At 36.4% G+C, this 17,279-nt stretch overlaps 1 protein-coding gene across 1 annotated transcript in view; it reads left to right on the top strand.

Moving 5' to 3' along the window:
• Positions 1 to 17,279, top strand: part of ME1 (malic enzyme 1) — a 180,403-nt gene that overhangs the window by 41,268 nt on the left and 121,856 nt on the right. The window contains exons 2-3 of the mRNA XM_035559550.2: positions 6,860 to 6,993; positions 14,259 to 14,408. Of these exons, the coding sequence (XP_035415443.1) occupies positions 6,860 to 6,993; positions 14,259 to 14,408 (284 nt within the window). The remainder of the gene's footprint in view (positions 1 to 6,859; positions 6,994 to 14,258; positions 14,409 to 17,279) is intronic.

Genomic DNA, 17,279 nt, shown 5'->3' with positions numbered 1-17,279 from the left:
TCCTTAAATCCTTAAGAAATTATATGTGCAGTATGCTGTATTGGGTCTGTTATGACCCTTGAAAAACAACTTAGAAATTATGAATGCCAGCTGTCAGAAAGTAGGTCTGTGTGTGCCTGACTAAATGTCATGGTGGGGATCTGTGCATAGTTTTGGGAGAAGATAGATGCACTTGTTTGAAAGATAGCAGTCCTGTTTTGTTAGTGCCTTTCCTACCTGTAGTCTAATACTAGCTTAGATACTGGCTGTATTACAAATGCTTACAGATCTTTGTTTCTGAAAATTCATTGAGCTTTTTTCTGTCTGGGTTGTTTGAGGGCCGTGACCCAAAGTTTGTATTTTCACGGTCAGCATTCATGTCTGAGCTCCATGCTGCACATCTTCAAGCTGCGGTGAGTGTATCCTTTCCTCTTAGCAGCTTGCCTTCTTTAAAACCATTTGGAAGGATTATTTTTATTCACTAAAATTTTAATAATTCTGAATTTTCTTTATCAAAATTGGATACAGCTATTGAAGCCCTTTTTTTGCACGTATTTTTAACAACAATTCCTAAAAAGAAATGTAGATCTCAAAGTGAATGTAAATAGATATTTAGCAAGGGTATTTTTTTTTCCTGGAGGTCTAAAAGAAGATCCCTGATGACAGAAAACTTGCTTGAATTTGCAGCATTAGAAAGATTTTTTCCCTTTCCTTAGCTACAAGGACACTTTGCAACCAGTCTGGCCTCAACCTCTGTTTGGAGGAGTTGACTCGGGTATCTGTAGTAGTTGCCTGTGCTTGTAACGTTTTCTGGCACTCATGACAAGAATGGTGAAAGAAGCTAGCAGGAACATCTTCAGCCATATATGATGATCAGACCCAAATGTTTTGCCAAGAACCACATTTATTTTTAGCAGAATTAGTTTATTACTTAGTGCATACCCAGGGTAATTATTCTGTTTCTTGGAGCGTTGTGCCTTTAAACAGGTGTTAGATATGAAGGATTTAGAGTATTTATCTTTTTTTCTCTGAAGAGCAAAGTAGAGGGGGAAAGCTTGTAAAACTGCATTTTCATCTGCTCGTAGGGTATTTTTTTAATGCAAATAATATGAAATATCTCAAAGGGATTTGCAGATCCTTATACTCTTAAATGTAGCTTTAAACACTTGAAAATTCACGTGTGCCATATTTTTATGAATATTTTAATAATCCTTTCTTTGAACATATAAAATTTTGCAGAATGTTTTTTTTAATGCTCTCATCTTAAGGTGGTTCATGATATTTTATGTGCCCACGAAAATTTTCACATAGTCCGTACCTAGCAGGACTATATGTGCATTTTGCTGCTTTCTCAGCCTGAGAAGTCTTCCTTAAAATAAAGCAAAGCAAAATTGCTTTATTTGCTTTGACTTGGATTCCTCCCTAACAGCACTAGAGTAGTACAAGGAGCCAAAGTTACGAAAGGCAAAAGCCTGAAGAGCAAAAAGGTTTCCTTGCAAACAGTTATACGTACCAAAGATCACATTTTCCTAAGGACTGCATCGCATTCTGTTGAACTTCTCCTGGAGACAACCTTGTTGCATAAAATGGTGTGAGCAGTATGGGAAGGTGTGGGACTGGCAACCAGCAGAGCATACCTGGGAAATCTTGACACGAAAACTCTTCTCAGAAGCGTTCTGCTCATTTTTTTTTTCTTATTTTTTTTTTAAGAGAATATGGAATTACAGGGTTCTGTAAGCCTATTTGTTCAAAGAAGTGATTCAGATCTTTTCGCAGACTTGTGTTTCACGCAGCTGTGGGCTTTCTCTGTGCTTTCTCTGCCAGAGCGCTTGTGCTCTGCTCAGTTACCAGCTCTTCAGCGGGAGGCTGCAGGAGGTGGCTTGGAGCCAGCTCTCCTCCTTCCAGCCACAGCCACAGATGTTGTGCATATCCGTGTCCCTCAGATTTGGGTGGTTCTTTCCAGATATTGTTGAAATCAGTTCACTCTTCTGATTTAGATATCCAGAATGAGCTTTTAATGGAGAAGTTTTTTACTTTTTGGTGAGCTCTGAGACAATGATGAACCTCGTTGTCTGTTGTCAGCAAAATATTTTAGACACTGTGATGTTTCTCTGGTAGTATTTTATATGAGCAATCTAGATTTTTTCTTCTAGAACAGATGGCACTTCCAGATACACTTTCTTCCTATACCTTTTTGCCTTCTTCTTCATTTCTTCCTCCCCTCCTGCACAGATCCATTCTGCTCAAATATACATGCTGGCACTTGAGTTTGAATGCTGGTGTTGCAGGTTGTCTTCTGAGGCCAAGGGATGACTTGAAGTCTTACTGGGCTTGGTCTTCTCCTACCAGAAGCTGAGGAGAGTCACCAAATCTGGAAATCTTGGCTGTGAACGTGGTTTCGTCTTCTAAGACAGCATTCCCTGTGTGCTCTCATGCTAGGAGCTGTGTGGCAACATTTTGTGAGGCCTACAAAAGGAGAAAAGCTTTTTTCTGAATGAGTACAGGTTCCCAAACATGGATATTTTGGCCTATTAGAACAAAAGAGGGGTAGGTCTTACAAGAAATTGAAGTAGGATCCCCACAATGAATGTTGCGTGGAGATGGTTCTGACTACCCTTTGGTGAAGCTGAATCTCATTAGCTCATGGACAGCATGCACATATGACTTTGGTGCACTGTCTTTTTCTTAAGAAGTTATGTAATCTTTGCAACCTAATTTGTATTAAGAGATAGGATTTGTCTTTTTTTTACTGGATTTGAACTTGTACCGATATAGCTCTTGAACTATTTTGAATGTGCTCTCTGTTTTCTCAAGAATGTCTGGAGAGTTCGGTTGAAAGCCAGTGCAAAACACTATCCAATATAAAATGGTGTTTTGCTGTTCGTCTTACTTTATGACTTTCCAGGAGTGCAATTGAACAAGAGGATTAACGTGTGTGTAATTGCACTAAAATAACCTTGTAATGGAGGGTTTCAGAGGGGAAGGAGAGAGACTGGGCAGAGGACATTATGTTTAAGAGATAAGTTAATAAACTCATAAAGATTAAATAAATAATACTGAACAATGTGTAGCAATATAAATCTGCTACAAGTACGTAACTTCACAACATTGCAAATGGAGAGATGAATTCAGAATTAAATGTATTTGCAATGAGTGGAACTTCTTGAAAATGAAAAAGTGAAAAAGACTCAGAAAGCTTCCTCTACAATTGAGAAAAGGATTAGGAAGTTGTGTTTAAGGAGCAAAAAGTTATTTAAAAAAGCCCAGTTTCACCAAATGGTTAGTGAGACAGGCAGATAATTAGATGGTTGAAGAACAACTTACAAAACCAGAACACAAAAAGATGTGTATGAAGCAAAACCCTTTATAAGACTTGAAAACTCTTACTTGGGAGATTTAAAAATAAATCTACTTCTGATCACTGTTATCTTTTGAAGGCATAAAGCAATTAATGCAAGCAGCACAATTTTGTAAAGGTTAATGCTTAGAGATGGAGTTTCTTGATCTTATATTGCTCTTAAATTGTTGCACCGTTGTTCTTCTTCGGCAAATTATTTCTAATACAGAGTGCAAAATAAAAATGTCCATATCTTTTATTATAGTTGAGCTTTAGAAGATGGAAGTCTGCCCTATCCAGGTGTGTGCAAGATCAGCTCTCTGGAAGCCGATGAAACATGTAAACCAAGCTGAACTTAGAGCACTCTCTGCTGGATGGCTGGGAAACAACACTTTAATCATTAAAAAACAACAATTCTGAGATAGAAAAGTGAATAAGAAAAGCTAGTGCAAGAAATCTAGACATAAACCACAAAATTGATGTAGTCTAGCTCTTCCTGTTATAAGCAGATGAAATAGTGTACATTTGTTACATGAAATGGTTTTCTCATTAAATCATCATGCAGTGTGTTTCTATCAAAATTATTTTCTTATGAGCATATATAGTATCTGAGAAAAAAGGAACTAATACTCTATCTTATAAATTTGAAAAATTTATAATGTCCGTGCCAAAGAAGAGTATGCAAGTAAAGAGTTTTAAAACGATGTATAGTAGAGTGGGTGTAGATGGGTGTTGTGTTTTTGCAGTAGTGCCCAAAATAAATTAACACTTACTGTAGGAGCTGTAGCAACATGTGGAAAGTATGATATTCCAGGACAAAATATGTTTTTAAAAAGTGCACTTGGCAAGATGCAGTAACTTTTCTTGTGTCTGTATTAAAATAAGATATAGTTTCCAGCAGGACCACAAATCCTATAGTAATAATTAAAGTCCATATCTTATTCCTAAAAGTGAAGGCAAACACAAACTTTCCGAATTTTTCTTTCAGAAGTAGGGGAGAAGAGGGATGCAGAGAATAATTGGCTTGCCACTTTTTTGTCAACACTGATCTGTTGAGACCATGCAGCTCTCTAAAGTCCAGCCATTCGGAACTGACTCTGAAGTGTGTGTGTGTGCATGAGCACACATACGCAGCTTTTATGTCTTTATGGGGGCTAAAGAAGTCTACTGAGGATAGAAGGATCAGCTTTGAAACTCTTGAGGAGTGTTGACTCACTTCTTTGTTGGTCTTTAAAAATGCAATAGCAGCTGAAGACACATACAGGACCATGGAAAATTTATGTAGGGTCAAGAAAAAACAAGGCTTGTGTACACTTCTGAAGCCTTTGAAATCCTGCATGCATGGGAAACTGTAGCAAAACTATCATTGGCCTTTATTAAACTTGGTTTCATTCCATTTATGTGTGCAGAAGGAACATGTTCAATAGATCCAGAATTGTTTGGTGTTCATCATTAATTTTTTCTTTTTTCTTTTTTTTTGAGGCCATTTCACTTAGGATTAACAACTTGGTTAATGGCATTTTAGTGCAGACAGTATGGTAAGATTGTTGTAGTTTTTTCTTCTTCTTTTTTTTTTTTTCCAAGCACCAATGACAATTAAAATTAAATAGAATCACAGAATATCCTGAGTTGGAAGGTACCCACAAGGATCCTTGAGTCCAACTCCTGCTTGTCAATGAAAATTAGTGTAAGAAGAGTAGGGTAGTAAGAGACAGAAAGATCTTACAGTATATTTTTGTTCTGTAAGAATAAGTTCTGTAAGTACTTCTGAAAATTATAGCTTGTCTGTCTAACCAAACTATCCAGTATCAATATATCACGTTGTATCACAAGCTGTTGTGCAAAAGGCAGTAATGGCATTGTGTAAAGGGCTGTGAATTTGTTGTCTTGAAACAACATGGTGCAAAGGTACACTGAAAGATGCCTTTCGTATTTGTGCTCATCTTACCTGTTTTTTTCATCATTTGTTGACCTGGTTAATTCTAAGAATGAAGTGAACAAATAAATTTTAGAAGTATATTTATAGAAGTAGATATGAAGGTATCATAGTATCGTTTATTTTCCACAGGAGAGTGAAGGCAGAAACATTACATTGCCATTTTTCCCTCTTTTGTCCCATGAACACACCTAAGGTGTTTTCTCAAATATTTTTTTTCATAAGAAACAAAGTATGTATTGTGTAGAAGACAACGTGTGTAGAAGATTAGGCAACTATCTAAAGGCTTGTTTACTTTTATATGTATGTACATGTATATCCTCTTGGTAGAGTAATAAATGCTATCTAACTTCTAGTATGTTAACTTTTGAATATGTTTAAAGCTGCATGATAAGAATATTACAGAGACTACATTATAGGCATTTTTGGTGCTAACCTAAAAGAAACCTCAAAGACACCTGCAGAACTGCCAGTCCTGGTTCAAGGATGCAAGCAGTGCAGACAACATTAAGGGAATTGGGCAATATGTCGGTGCAGACACACATAGTAGTTATAGTGTGAAACAAATGCATAGATTTGATAGGTCATATATGGAAGAAAGTCCTCTCACATTCCTTTTTATCCCCTAAAACTATCAAAAACATGATTTCATCCAACAGTCCTGACTGGCTGCAGTTACCGTAGCAAAGTAAAACCTCAGCAGTTAGGATGCTTGGTACTGGTGTACTACATTCATTATCATGTTTCTTCTGCAAAAGCATTCTGTTTCTTTCAATAGCTTGAGTAATTTCTGAAGATGTTTTAGAAAAACAGACCTCATTAAAAAGCAGATTTTTGGCAGCTCTTTGGCAGTATACCAATCTGCAATCTGGATATAAGTGTTTAAGTGTTTTTATGACTGTCCTCTTAGTGTACTAAGTACTTCTAAATGTCTTTTCTGGTTGCTACAAAAAAATCCAATGAGTCTTTACCAAGATACTTCTAGCTGTAACTGAATGCGGATCTGAAAAACAAAACAGAATTGAATCAGAATTTACACTGAACTCACTATGGCCATGTTTCTGTTGACTGACTTCACTAGGTGCTGGATCAGCCTCTGACTATAGACTGGTAGTGATGACTTTATTGTACTACAACATTCTGTTATAAAAAATCACATGAGCATCTGACATAACCCAGAGCTTGAAAAATTTTCAGATATTAAGAGCTTAATGCTTACACTGAAATGAACATTATCCATGCTCTGTATTTAGAAGACAACCAAACAAGTGTTTGAGAACATTCATTCACCTTTCAAAGCCCATGGACTGCAACCTCTCTATGTCAGCTGTAGCTTAATTACTTTGCAGGGAATAGTGTCGTGGTGTTGGAAGACCTTAACTAATTCTGTGCTGAGATGGAAATATTGCACTGTACAGGACTATTCTCTTGTCCTGAATTAAAATTTTCCCCAAAATCATTTCATGATTTTTAATTCTGTTTAGTATTAAATAGTTCATTTTTTTCTGATGCAGACTTCACCTGTGTTATGTTTTGCTGAGGAATTGAAAGGTATATTATATAGATAAGTATCTTTATCTCTATTTATATATATCTTTTTATTGCAGGGCATGGCTTTTACCTTGGAAGAGAGGCAGCAATTGAATATTCATGGACTACTGCCACCTTGCTTTCTTGGTCAAGATGTCCAGGTTTTCAGTATTCTTAAGAATTTTGAAAGACTGACATCTGACCTAGACAGGTAAAATCAAACCATGACTCCTTTTTTTTTATTTCTTTGATGGTAGCTCAGTTGAAATTTTTTTTTAGAGCTGTAGTTGGTGACAATTGAGAATCATTAAGATAAATACATAACATACAGCTTGATTCTTAGCTTTTCTAGAATGCTTTCTTCAAAAAATCAACTTCTCATTTTAAATTTTAATATTCTAGTGCTGTTTACATTAATTTATGACTTCTATAACCAAATGTCAACCAAGGTCAACAGAAGGAAATGAACTGATGTAAAACTAAAAACTCAGTAATGTATTTACATGTATATAGATAGATATGCATTAAAATATATATAAAATACATGAAATATTATAAAATTATTATGTAATACAGATTTTTAAAGTAAAAAAACTGTGGGACACTTAATATTTATGAATACTCATATGGTTTTATGAGTATTAGTTTTATAAGTGCTACATAGGTCATAGAACAAAGCAGTATTCCTCTTATTTTTTTTCCCCTGTGCCTTGCTTTTCTCTGCTGTGGCTTGTCTACCAATCTGAATATAACAAATGGATATAAGATACCCATCTGTTGGTGCCAAGGCTTTCTTATCATTTAAAGTTCCAATAGCCTTTGTTTTTCAGAGGCAGGATGCTAGGAGCACGACCTTCTTTATAAGTGAAGAGTTCATGGTTATGGTATCTTTTCTATATTAGCTAGTCTCCAGCGATCTCAGGGAGAGCAATATCAGCAGTCACAGAATAGTGACTTCCCAGGCTGGAATGATTTAGTCTGAGTCCCTGCATGTAGTCCCTGCATAAACTCTCATGGAGACACCTCCTTTAACCACATACGTTACTATAGTACATAACTTCCTCTGTCCTTCTGTCCCCATCTTCTCCATAACTCTGCCATGAAGAAGTCTCTTGATTCCAGGACAATACATTTAAGACTTTATGACTGTTTCAGCTGTTTGTTTCTGCTAGAATTGCTAGAATTTTCTATTCACCTGTAATTTAAAAGGAGGGAGAAAAGCCTTTTGTACCATTTGTGCATGTGTTTCTTAAACTGCAAGGAACTTTTGCTCCTAGTTCAGGTCACAGGAAAAAAGTGCCTGTGCTCCTCAAGTCATCACAGATTGAAAGTCACAAATCTAACAACGTAGAATTCAAGAGAAGATTAGCAGTATATCCAAATCTTAATTCTTTGTTTTCCAAAACAAAATTTGGGGTATTTAAATAGCTCTTTGCCAAAATGAAAAATTTCTGTGAGAAAAGAAAAAAAACAACTTTTAAATGCTAGATTAATGGACGTTTAAATGCTGTGCCATTTGAAGCACAGGAAAACACAATATACTGAACTTTTGATTGCAGTGGGAATCATCAGTAAAAAATAGACATCTCCCGTGATTGTAGGGATACTTTGCAGAAAGCTTGCTTTATAATGCTAAAAGAAAGGAAAGAAAAATCTGTCTGACTTGGGGGTAAGAGAGGGAAGATGTATTTTCTAAAAACTACACTTAATCCACATACAATGTACACCAACAATACACAAGTTTAATTAAATATAAGTATATTTAGAAATAAATAAAAGTCTTTAAGTCTTTACAGAAGCCATTTGCTTCAAAGATTTTTTCCAAATTTATCTTACCCTGATAAGCTTAATGCCTGTATATAATTAATTAAATGATAATTCAATATCATTATTTCCCACTTTTGAGTCTTTTGCAGTTTCTCTTTCTTGTAGTTTGCCTTTTTTTTTTTTTAATATGAAGCCATTTTTTAGTATAAAATTTATTTTTTTGGTATAAAAGGTATATTGTACTCTGTGACTTTGAAGTACAAATTTATTGTTTTTAATAGGATTTTAGCAAAATGCTTCAGCTGAGAAAATAAGTCTTACTGTTCATAAAAATAATGTCAGAGTATTAAAAGCCAGGCTTTTTTTTTCTCATTAATGCGATCACTAGTCAAAATACTTTAATAAAGACTTTAGTAATTAACATTAAAAAAAAAAAGAAGCTGTATTTATTATCAAGTCTTATTTTACAGCACATGTTAGTGGCATTTTCTCAACCATGATTTTTGATCGAGGTATTTGTGTCTTCCCACTATAGCCTGAAGAAGCAGTGTGTACCACATTTATACTGGTAGGTAAACCAGGTTGGGGGCTGCTTGGTGCCACAGGGCTTGGCTCAGCACAGCTCCTCTGCATACAGCCCCTGTGTCCCACCTCACCTCTTCCCTCCTCGCCCCCAGCAGTGTGCTCACACAGGGTGCTGGCTGGAGTCTTTTGGCCTGTGGCAACAAAATGTGCCCAGGGCCTGGGTCAAAATCAGCCTGGGAATGATTACTGCGTAATTATACAGATTATTGCATGACCATGCCTGGACCTGGGCGTCTTTTAGTTCAGGTTGATAAATGGTTCGGGGACGATCTGGTAAATGTGTATAAATACCTGATAGGAGGGAGCACAGATGGAGCCAGGCTCTTCTCAGGGGTATCCAGTGACAGGACAGGAGGCAATGGGCATAAATACTTGAAATTCCATTTAAACACAAGAAGAATCACCTTTTTTTCACTGTGAGGGTGGCCAAATGCAGGAACAGTGAGATTGTGGAGTCTCCATCCTTGGAGACGATCAGAACCCAAGTGGACACAGCCCAGGACAACCTGCTCTCACTGGCACTGCTTGGAGCATGAGTGGACTTGGCAGTCTCCAGAGGTGCCTTGTTGCCTCAGCGATTCTATCATTTTATAACACAGATCCATAGCACTTAACTAATAAGCATCTGAGGGCAATCTTGGATCAACGTAAATTTGTGTAAATTTAATCAAGTTGGTCCTTAAGCACTTAAAATTCTAAATCCAGAAGTGACCCCAAAATGAAATTTTTTCTTTAAGAAATCATATTTGTATTATGTGTGAACACCCAGCAGGCCTAAGTTGACTCTTCACATCATGCTGTATTTTGATAAAGAAATATTTTATTACTTATATTGTTGTGTTGTTTTCTCCAGTTTTTAGCAAAATAAAATCAATTGTGTGCTACATGTGTAGGTGTACATTTAAGACAACTGATTGACAGACTTGGTAACATCTGCATGCAGGAGACACTTCCTTTAAAGATTATGAACTGTGACATCTTGGGTCCTTTTCAGAGCTAAAATGCTTGTGTGAATTGAGTGTGAAAAACTTGTGCATGCAAAATGTGATTTGCAGCTGTGTTTATAAGTCAAGTGTCTGAAAAAATTTATTGGAGTGTGTCAGTAGACACCCTGCTCTACGAACATGTGCACTACATGTGTATGAGCTCATAGTCATTTTTTGAATTAAAAAAACTACCGTCCTTCAAGGCTGTATGTGAACTCTGGTCTCCTGTACTCACACTCGTGTTGAAATATTTTAAAAGGGGAAAGGAATGTGATCCTGCTCCTGTTACTGCTTGAATCCTCTCACTGATGGAGACTGTCAGGGGACATTGACTATTTTAACTGGAAATTGAAAGAAAATCTCAGCGCTCCATAGGCAGGAAGGTGCTCAAAGACAATCTTTTGTAAGAGCATGCACGTACTGCCTTATAGTGAAGGTGAAGGTACTAACTCTAGGAAGAAATATTCCTTCCAACAAGCATCTAGTCTTCCTTCCCGTAAGAGCAGTGACTGCAAAGAGAGAAAGAGAAGCTGTTGTTTTCCTCCTAGAACTGGGATTTGGTAGTGGGTGTGTATCAGTGTGTTGTTATATGTCTCAATACAAAAGATTCAGTACGAGCATTTGGAAACAGCATAGATGAGGCTACCACGTACCTTAGAAGGGTATCTATCATCTGATGAGATTGGTGCTGGGTAAGACAGCATTGTACGCTGGCAGGATTGTAGCTTGCCCTGGCATTGATTGGAAAGGGGATGTGTGCAAGTTCATAAAGCAGAGTCTATAGTACCATGGCATTGCATGTTTTGGCGTGGCTGAAACTTCTTTACTGACTTGCAGTGTTGAATTGCTGTGCTCCGAAATACCACGAGTTCATACACAAAATGAATGTGAAACAGCAGCAAATATATTGCCTGGTATGCCTGGCAAAAAGGACGCCAATAACAGAAAATAATTCTGTTCCTCTAACTTAATTTGGAAAAGCTGCAATGAATTCTGCAAGTAATCTGATTTTTTTCCCCTGTATGTTCCTAATTGTCTTTAGTTTTGCTCTGTATTGACACTGAAGTCTTTGCCCCTCAGACAGATGTCTCTTCTATTGGAGTTTTTCTTTCTCCAGTTACATTGGTAAAATATTTTACTGACAGGTGAACATCTGAGAGGTGCCATGAGATCATTTTTTCCTGAGAACGCTCTGTTACTTTCTTTTTTCTTTAAGTTTGCTGTTTTAAATGTTTCTCTATAGACACTGAATATTAAAAGTAATGGATGTGCCTTCCACAAGTTATACAAGTTTTACAAGCTGTTATTAGAAATAATAGCATTTCCTCCCAATTTCTTTCATTTCCTCTCATGTCTTGCAAGACAAGAGCAAACAAATGCTGGTTGTTTTTGTTTTTACCATTCCATTTTGCCATGTAAAATGCAGGCCAGGAGGGCAAATGTAGGGAGAATTACCCTAAGGAATTATTTGCGATTTTCCAGTAGTTATATCAGTTTTCTTTTTGGATAATATTTGGTTTATATCCTTCTGTTGCTACTGTAATTAATCCCCCATGTAATAGCAGTCTAACATTAAAAGTTCTTAGGTGAAGGAAAGGCAAGGGGGCAAAGTGACATACTGAAATTTGAATGCCTGGCAGTCCCCACTGTCTTAGTTGCCAGTTCTTGGTTTTCCTCTTCTGAACATTTTCCCTGAAATCTTCATTCAAGACTCCTAGTCTGAGAACAGATAATATTTTTCTCCCTTGTGTCTTGTATTTGTGTCTCCAGCACAAATGATTGTTCTCAGTGTTTTATTGCTTGTTTTCACTGCTTTCAATTAAATGTGGGCTTTAGTAAAAGATTCCATGAAATGCTGCAATTTAAATGTATCTTTTTTAAAACACAATGCTGAAAACTACTTCATGGTTTTAATTCTGTAGATTACTTGGATGCTGCTACAGGATGCATAGTTGTTGTCTAATGCCTTATAACCAACACCACATTGAGGTCAAGGGATCTTTCTTCTCAAGAAGGAATTTTTCAGAAAGCTGATAGTCCTAAGAAAGGCTTGAATGACTTTGGAGAAGTATTTTATACCTGCCACTAAAAATTAGCCTTCTGATCAAAATTGCTCTTCTCTAGAAATATTTGTCACCTTATAGTAATATATCTTATGCTGATTTGGATATGGCCAAATATGTAATATTTTAAAATATGATGATAATTATTATACCATTGTTATCTTCACAATTCTTTTACTGTATCTTGAGTACAAAAATGCCATGACAAATACCAATATGAAAACAAAAATCCAATTTAATGCTTCAGAACAGTAAAACCAAAATGCCAAAATGGAGAGTTTTAGCTAACAGTTTTTTGAATTGAAGCCCTTGAAGAAGTTTTTGTGGTTTTGTTTTTTTTTTTAACTTTTAGTTTCTTCTCTCAAAGATTTCTGTACAATTTACAGTTGCATTTGCAAGTCAGGATTGGTCTGAGTAATAAGAAAGGATAATGAAAAGGTATTTTAAAGTTTTAAGTAGCCGCTTCTCATTTTAAATAAAAGTAGGAAAAAGGAGAGAAAATATATTGGCAACTGCTTCAAAACCTAATCACCTGGTTTGCCTGAGTGCTTGCAGTCTTTGGTATAGAGCAGTCCTGAGTACGCTTGTTAGTCTCTAACACCACTTTTGAGATCCTCTAGAAACAAAATGAATGCCCTCAAATGTATTTACAATTATATGTGAAGGAGCTTGTGTTTCAAGGGAAATGCTGGGATAATCATTCTCAGTTGAAAGGTTTTAATAAAGAAAAATGCTCCAGGATAACAAGGGTATTGAAAGACATGCCATATCATGACAAAGTGCTAGGAAAATTAAAGGTTGTATGGAAATGTAATAATTTGAGGGGAAAATGCTGTATATGTATTTGCAGCTGAGAACTGCAAGTGCAGGGTATAATTTAACCTCGGAGAACATTCAAAACTTACATGTATAAGGGAAGGTGGCTCAGGATGTCTCACAATGATGATATTTAGAGTATATGATCAACTCTTTGGTTTCAAAATCTTTATCTATGTAGGGGCTAAGGCACCCTTAAAGGCACCCTGAGGGACACTGGTTTGCCTCACTCCTGCCACTTCGTTGCAGTCTCTGGTTGCCAAAGGGGCTGTGCTGCCCTTTCATACGAGACTGGTTAAAGGCTTCTCTAGCTGATGGACAAAGCTAAGCTTTAACAAAATAATTGCAGATTTCCTAACCTGTTTAGGCTCATCACATTCCAAACTATCAAGTGTTGATGAAGTGACCAGGCTTGTACCTGAGTAAAGTGGTATAACTTGAAGTCACTGGATATGTAGACTCATGTCATCTGCATTGTCATACTCCGTGTAAATTTGGCTTCCTGGCTGGGCTCTTGGAGCAGATGAATATTTATTCAGTGTTAGGGTGATGGTAGTAAAAAGCAGATCAAGCTGAGCATGAACGTTTTTCACTCTCATTTTTCTGATGATTTTTTGCATTTAATTTTTTAAAATAAATATAAAACTTCTACAAATGCAGCCCAGAATCGATTTCTGCTAGTACATAAAACAGTGCAAATTTCATTACAAGCATAAACTTCAGCATCAAAAGACAGGTGTCTGCTTTGTTTTTGAAAGCTTTGTCTTGCAGCATTCTGGTAAAGTATTTCTTTGAAGTATTCATCTGGGTTTGGAAGAAATTTCTATTACGGCAAACGTAGAAAAAGCTAAAACTTCTAGTCTGAATTTTTTGAGGAAGAGAGTAAGTTTGTTTAATTTTTATTTTAATGCCTATTTCATTTCAGATGGAACAATTGATATGTGTGGTTTAGGTTCTGGCAGACCAAATATTCTCTTGCAGCATAATCTTATACCCGTATCAGCTCGGGATCAGCTTCCTGAGTGTGTTCAGTACATCAACTTTGTGATGGATTCATCTTCTCTGTGTCTCATCCGGTTTATTATCCTTTATGTCTGAAACAGTTGTGCTGTTAAGATAAGAAGGAATTTAAATACAGTAGGCTAAGAAAGAGGCTGTTGTAGAACAAACGTAGCTTTAATTTATTTTCTAAACACCATTTCTAAATTTACTTTATATATTCACTTGATGTCTATCTAATTATATTTAATTCTCCACAGATATATTCTACTAATGAGTCTTCAGGATCGAAACGAAAAGCTTTTCTATAAAGTGCTGACTTCTGACATAGAAAGGTTCATGCCTATTGTTTATACTCCCACTGTGGGACTGGCTTGCCAGCAATATGGTTTAGCATTTCGGAGGCCAAGGTATGTAAGTTTATACTTCAAATAAAAGTAATTGTATCTTATTTTCTTCTTGGCGGATTTCTGCAGGGGGGTCCTAACATAGCTGAACGTAAGCCAAAACTGTAATAAATGAGAAAAATCAAACTACACTTTCAGTCTACATTAAACAATAATTTGTATTGCATTAAGAAGGTAAGTGCTTGTTTTAATTATGTTAGAACACGGGTACGTTTTTAATCTCATTCACTGAATTTGACTTTCTTGGAATCCTAGCTGCATGTTACAACACCATAAAATAATGGGTCCTGAGTCTTAAATTTGTTTTAGCATTATTAAGAGCATTGGCTTTTACAAATATATATTTGTATTATAGATGTTTTATGCACACATATATATAAATAGTATGATACAATAGGATGCATTATGTGTGTACCTAAAGACATCTTAGGAAAAATCAATAATAATTAAGGCACTTGTCTCACTGCTTAGTAAGTTGTGCTTTCATAGGCTATGGGAGAGCTTTTATTCTGTATACAGTGTCTGTATTTGTAGAGTGACGGGGAAGTAGAGTGAGAGAGGGGCAGATGTACTTCTGTCTGCTTCTGTTTCATGCCTCTTGAACATCAGCCCACAGAGCTTGAGATTTATAGTGGCTGCTGTTTGAGGATCTTGTGTATATGGGAGAAAGCACTCAGACTTTGGGGCTCGTAGAAGCTGGTAATCTCTATAGTGAAGGCAATATTTTTTCTTCAATCTAAAACAGTTCCTGAGACTTGTGTGAATGATGCTGTATCTTTGCTCCAAATGCAAAATGTAACAACACTTTCAAACATTCTGTGCTATTTTCTGGCAAAGGAAGAGAGATATGAGCTGTATGTGTATAGCTCTGTTAACAGAAATAGGCTTTTTTACATTCAAGGCATTGATCAAAATTAAGAGGTTTGCAATATAGGGGGACAAATAGGGTCCCCCTATAGGGACAATAGGGGACAAACGGCTGCTCACATTGTCTTCAGGAGGAGATATTTAAAGAACAAGACTTATGGCTTCAAGGTTTTGTTGTTGTTAATGTAAAAATCATTTTGGCCTTGTGACTGAATGAGTCAGGACCATCTGGCCATTTACAGAAAACAAAAAATCCTACTTCTGTAGACATTAAGAAGTTCAAAAAGACCTCAGAATGCTTGCTTAAACCTGTTTAACAATCTGTGGCTTTTAGGTGCCTCCCCTAGCAAGAGAAGTCATCTTCTTTTTTCCCTCATTATTATCACCATGGTGATTTTATTGTCCTTCCAGGGAGTCCTAAACTTGTCTGTAAATTAAGTCTTTGCCTAAGCTGGTCTCATTGTTCCTTGTTTTGATAACTATTGCCATATAGGATATTGCACAAAAAGCACCTCTACCCATGCAGGATCACAGAGACAAACATTGTGCTCTGCACTTTCTTCCCAGATGCATGGAGCATCTGTGTAGAAAAAACGAAAAAGAAAAAACAAAACAATTAGACAACAGTTCTGCTGGGTGGCAGTCAGAACTGGTGAGGCAGATTGCTACAGTAATAAAAAACAGCCCATCAGCTCCTTAATTCCATTCTCTGGTCAGATACTAAGTACACTCAAGACACAGGAAAAAGTGATATGAGGGGTAGAGGTGGGGAGAGGAAATATTTCAACTTTTCTTCTTCTTTTATTTATTTTTTGTTATTTTTCCTTTGGTGGAATTTTTGTCTGCAGAAGACTTAGAGAGATGGCCTAAGTCTTTTAATGCATTATGTATTAAAACTAAACTCCTAGATTGTAGAATCATAGAATCACTAAGGTTGAAAGATCATCTGGTCCAACCATCCCCCTACCACCAATGTCACCCACTAAACCATGTCCCTAAGCACCACGTCCAACCTTTCCTTGAACACCCCCAGGGACGGTGACTGCACCACTTCCCTGGGCAACCCATTCCAATGCTTGACTACTCTATCATGTCATTCTATCACTAACACACTTATGGATTTGTACAGTTGGAAACAAGTTACACTACAGACATGCAGTTTGCACAAATATACTGGGAAACAAGAACTTCTGAGTTCTCCACTATGCAACTAAGCCACTCACTAGCCTACCCTGTAATGAAAATTGAGTAGGACTGTAAAACCTTATGGATTTTTTTTACATAGATAATGTATGTCACAACAAGCTTATTTTTTTTCGTTTTGTTTCAAATAGAATATAGAAAGCTTTCAAAAACACTTCCAAAAGCACAGCATAATAGTAGTTTTACATGTATTGTGCAATCTTGGGAACAGCAAGCTAAATTCTCTCAACCCAGCAAATAACTGCAGTATAAAAACTACCAGCGCATATAACATTTTGCTAAGTTTCTGTATTCCCCAGGGATTTTCCTGTATTCTGCTTAAAAAAGCACATTAAGCTGTCATATGGGTAGTGAACTTCTATTCTGATATTATATTTAGGCATTCTAAACAGTGACAGTGACAATCTGATGAAAGAAAAAGGTACAAGTGCTATTTGAGCATCCTGATTGTATATTCTTAAAAGTATGACTTTATTTGCCAATACTGGAATGAAGCCTGGTATTTTTCTTGAAAAAAGTGCTTATTTCCTTAGTGAAAATAAGCAAATACAAGACATATTAGACTACTTACATAATATTTCCTTTATCTTGTAGCCTTAAAAATATGAGTTTATAGGACATTCCATTATTTGGTATTTGACACTTTTTTCACTTCAGTTCAGCTGCTCATGAATGAATGATGTTTTAAACAATATTAAGTAATGTTTTAACTGACGTGTCTTTTGGTATTCAGTTTTATTCTTGATCTACTGAAATCAGCCTTGGCTGTATTCTGCTCTCTGCTGCTTCCCGAACTACATGTCA

Source organism: Cygnus atratus, chromosome 3, assembly GCF_013377495.2.
Source record: "Cygnus atratus isolate AKBS03 ecotype Queensland, Australia chromosome 3, CAtr_DNAZoo_HiC_assembly, whole genome shotgun sequence".
In the NCBI taxonomy this organism is placed as follows: Eukaryota; Metazoa; Chordata; class Aves; order Anseriformes; family Anatidae; genus Cygnus; species Cygnus atratus.
This window is presented reverse-complemented; position numbering and strand designations above follow the sequence as displayed.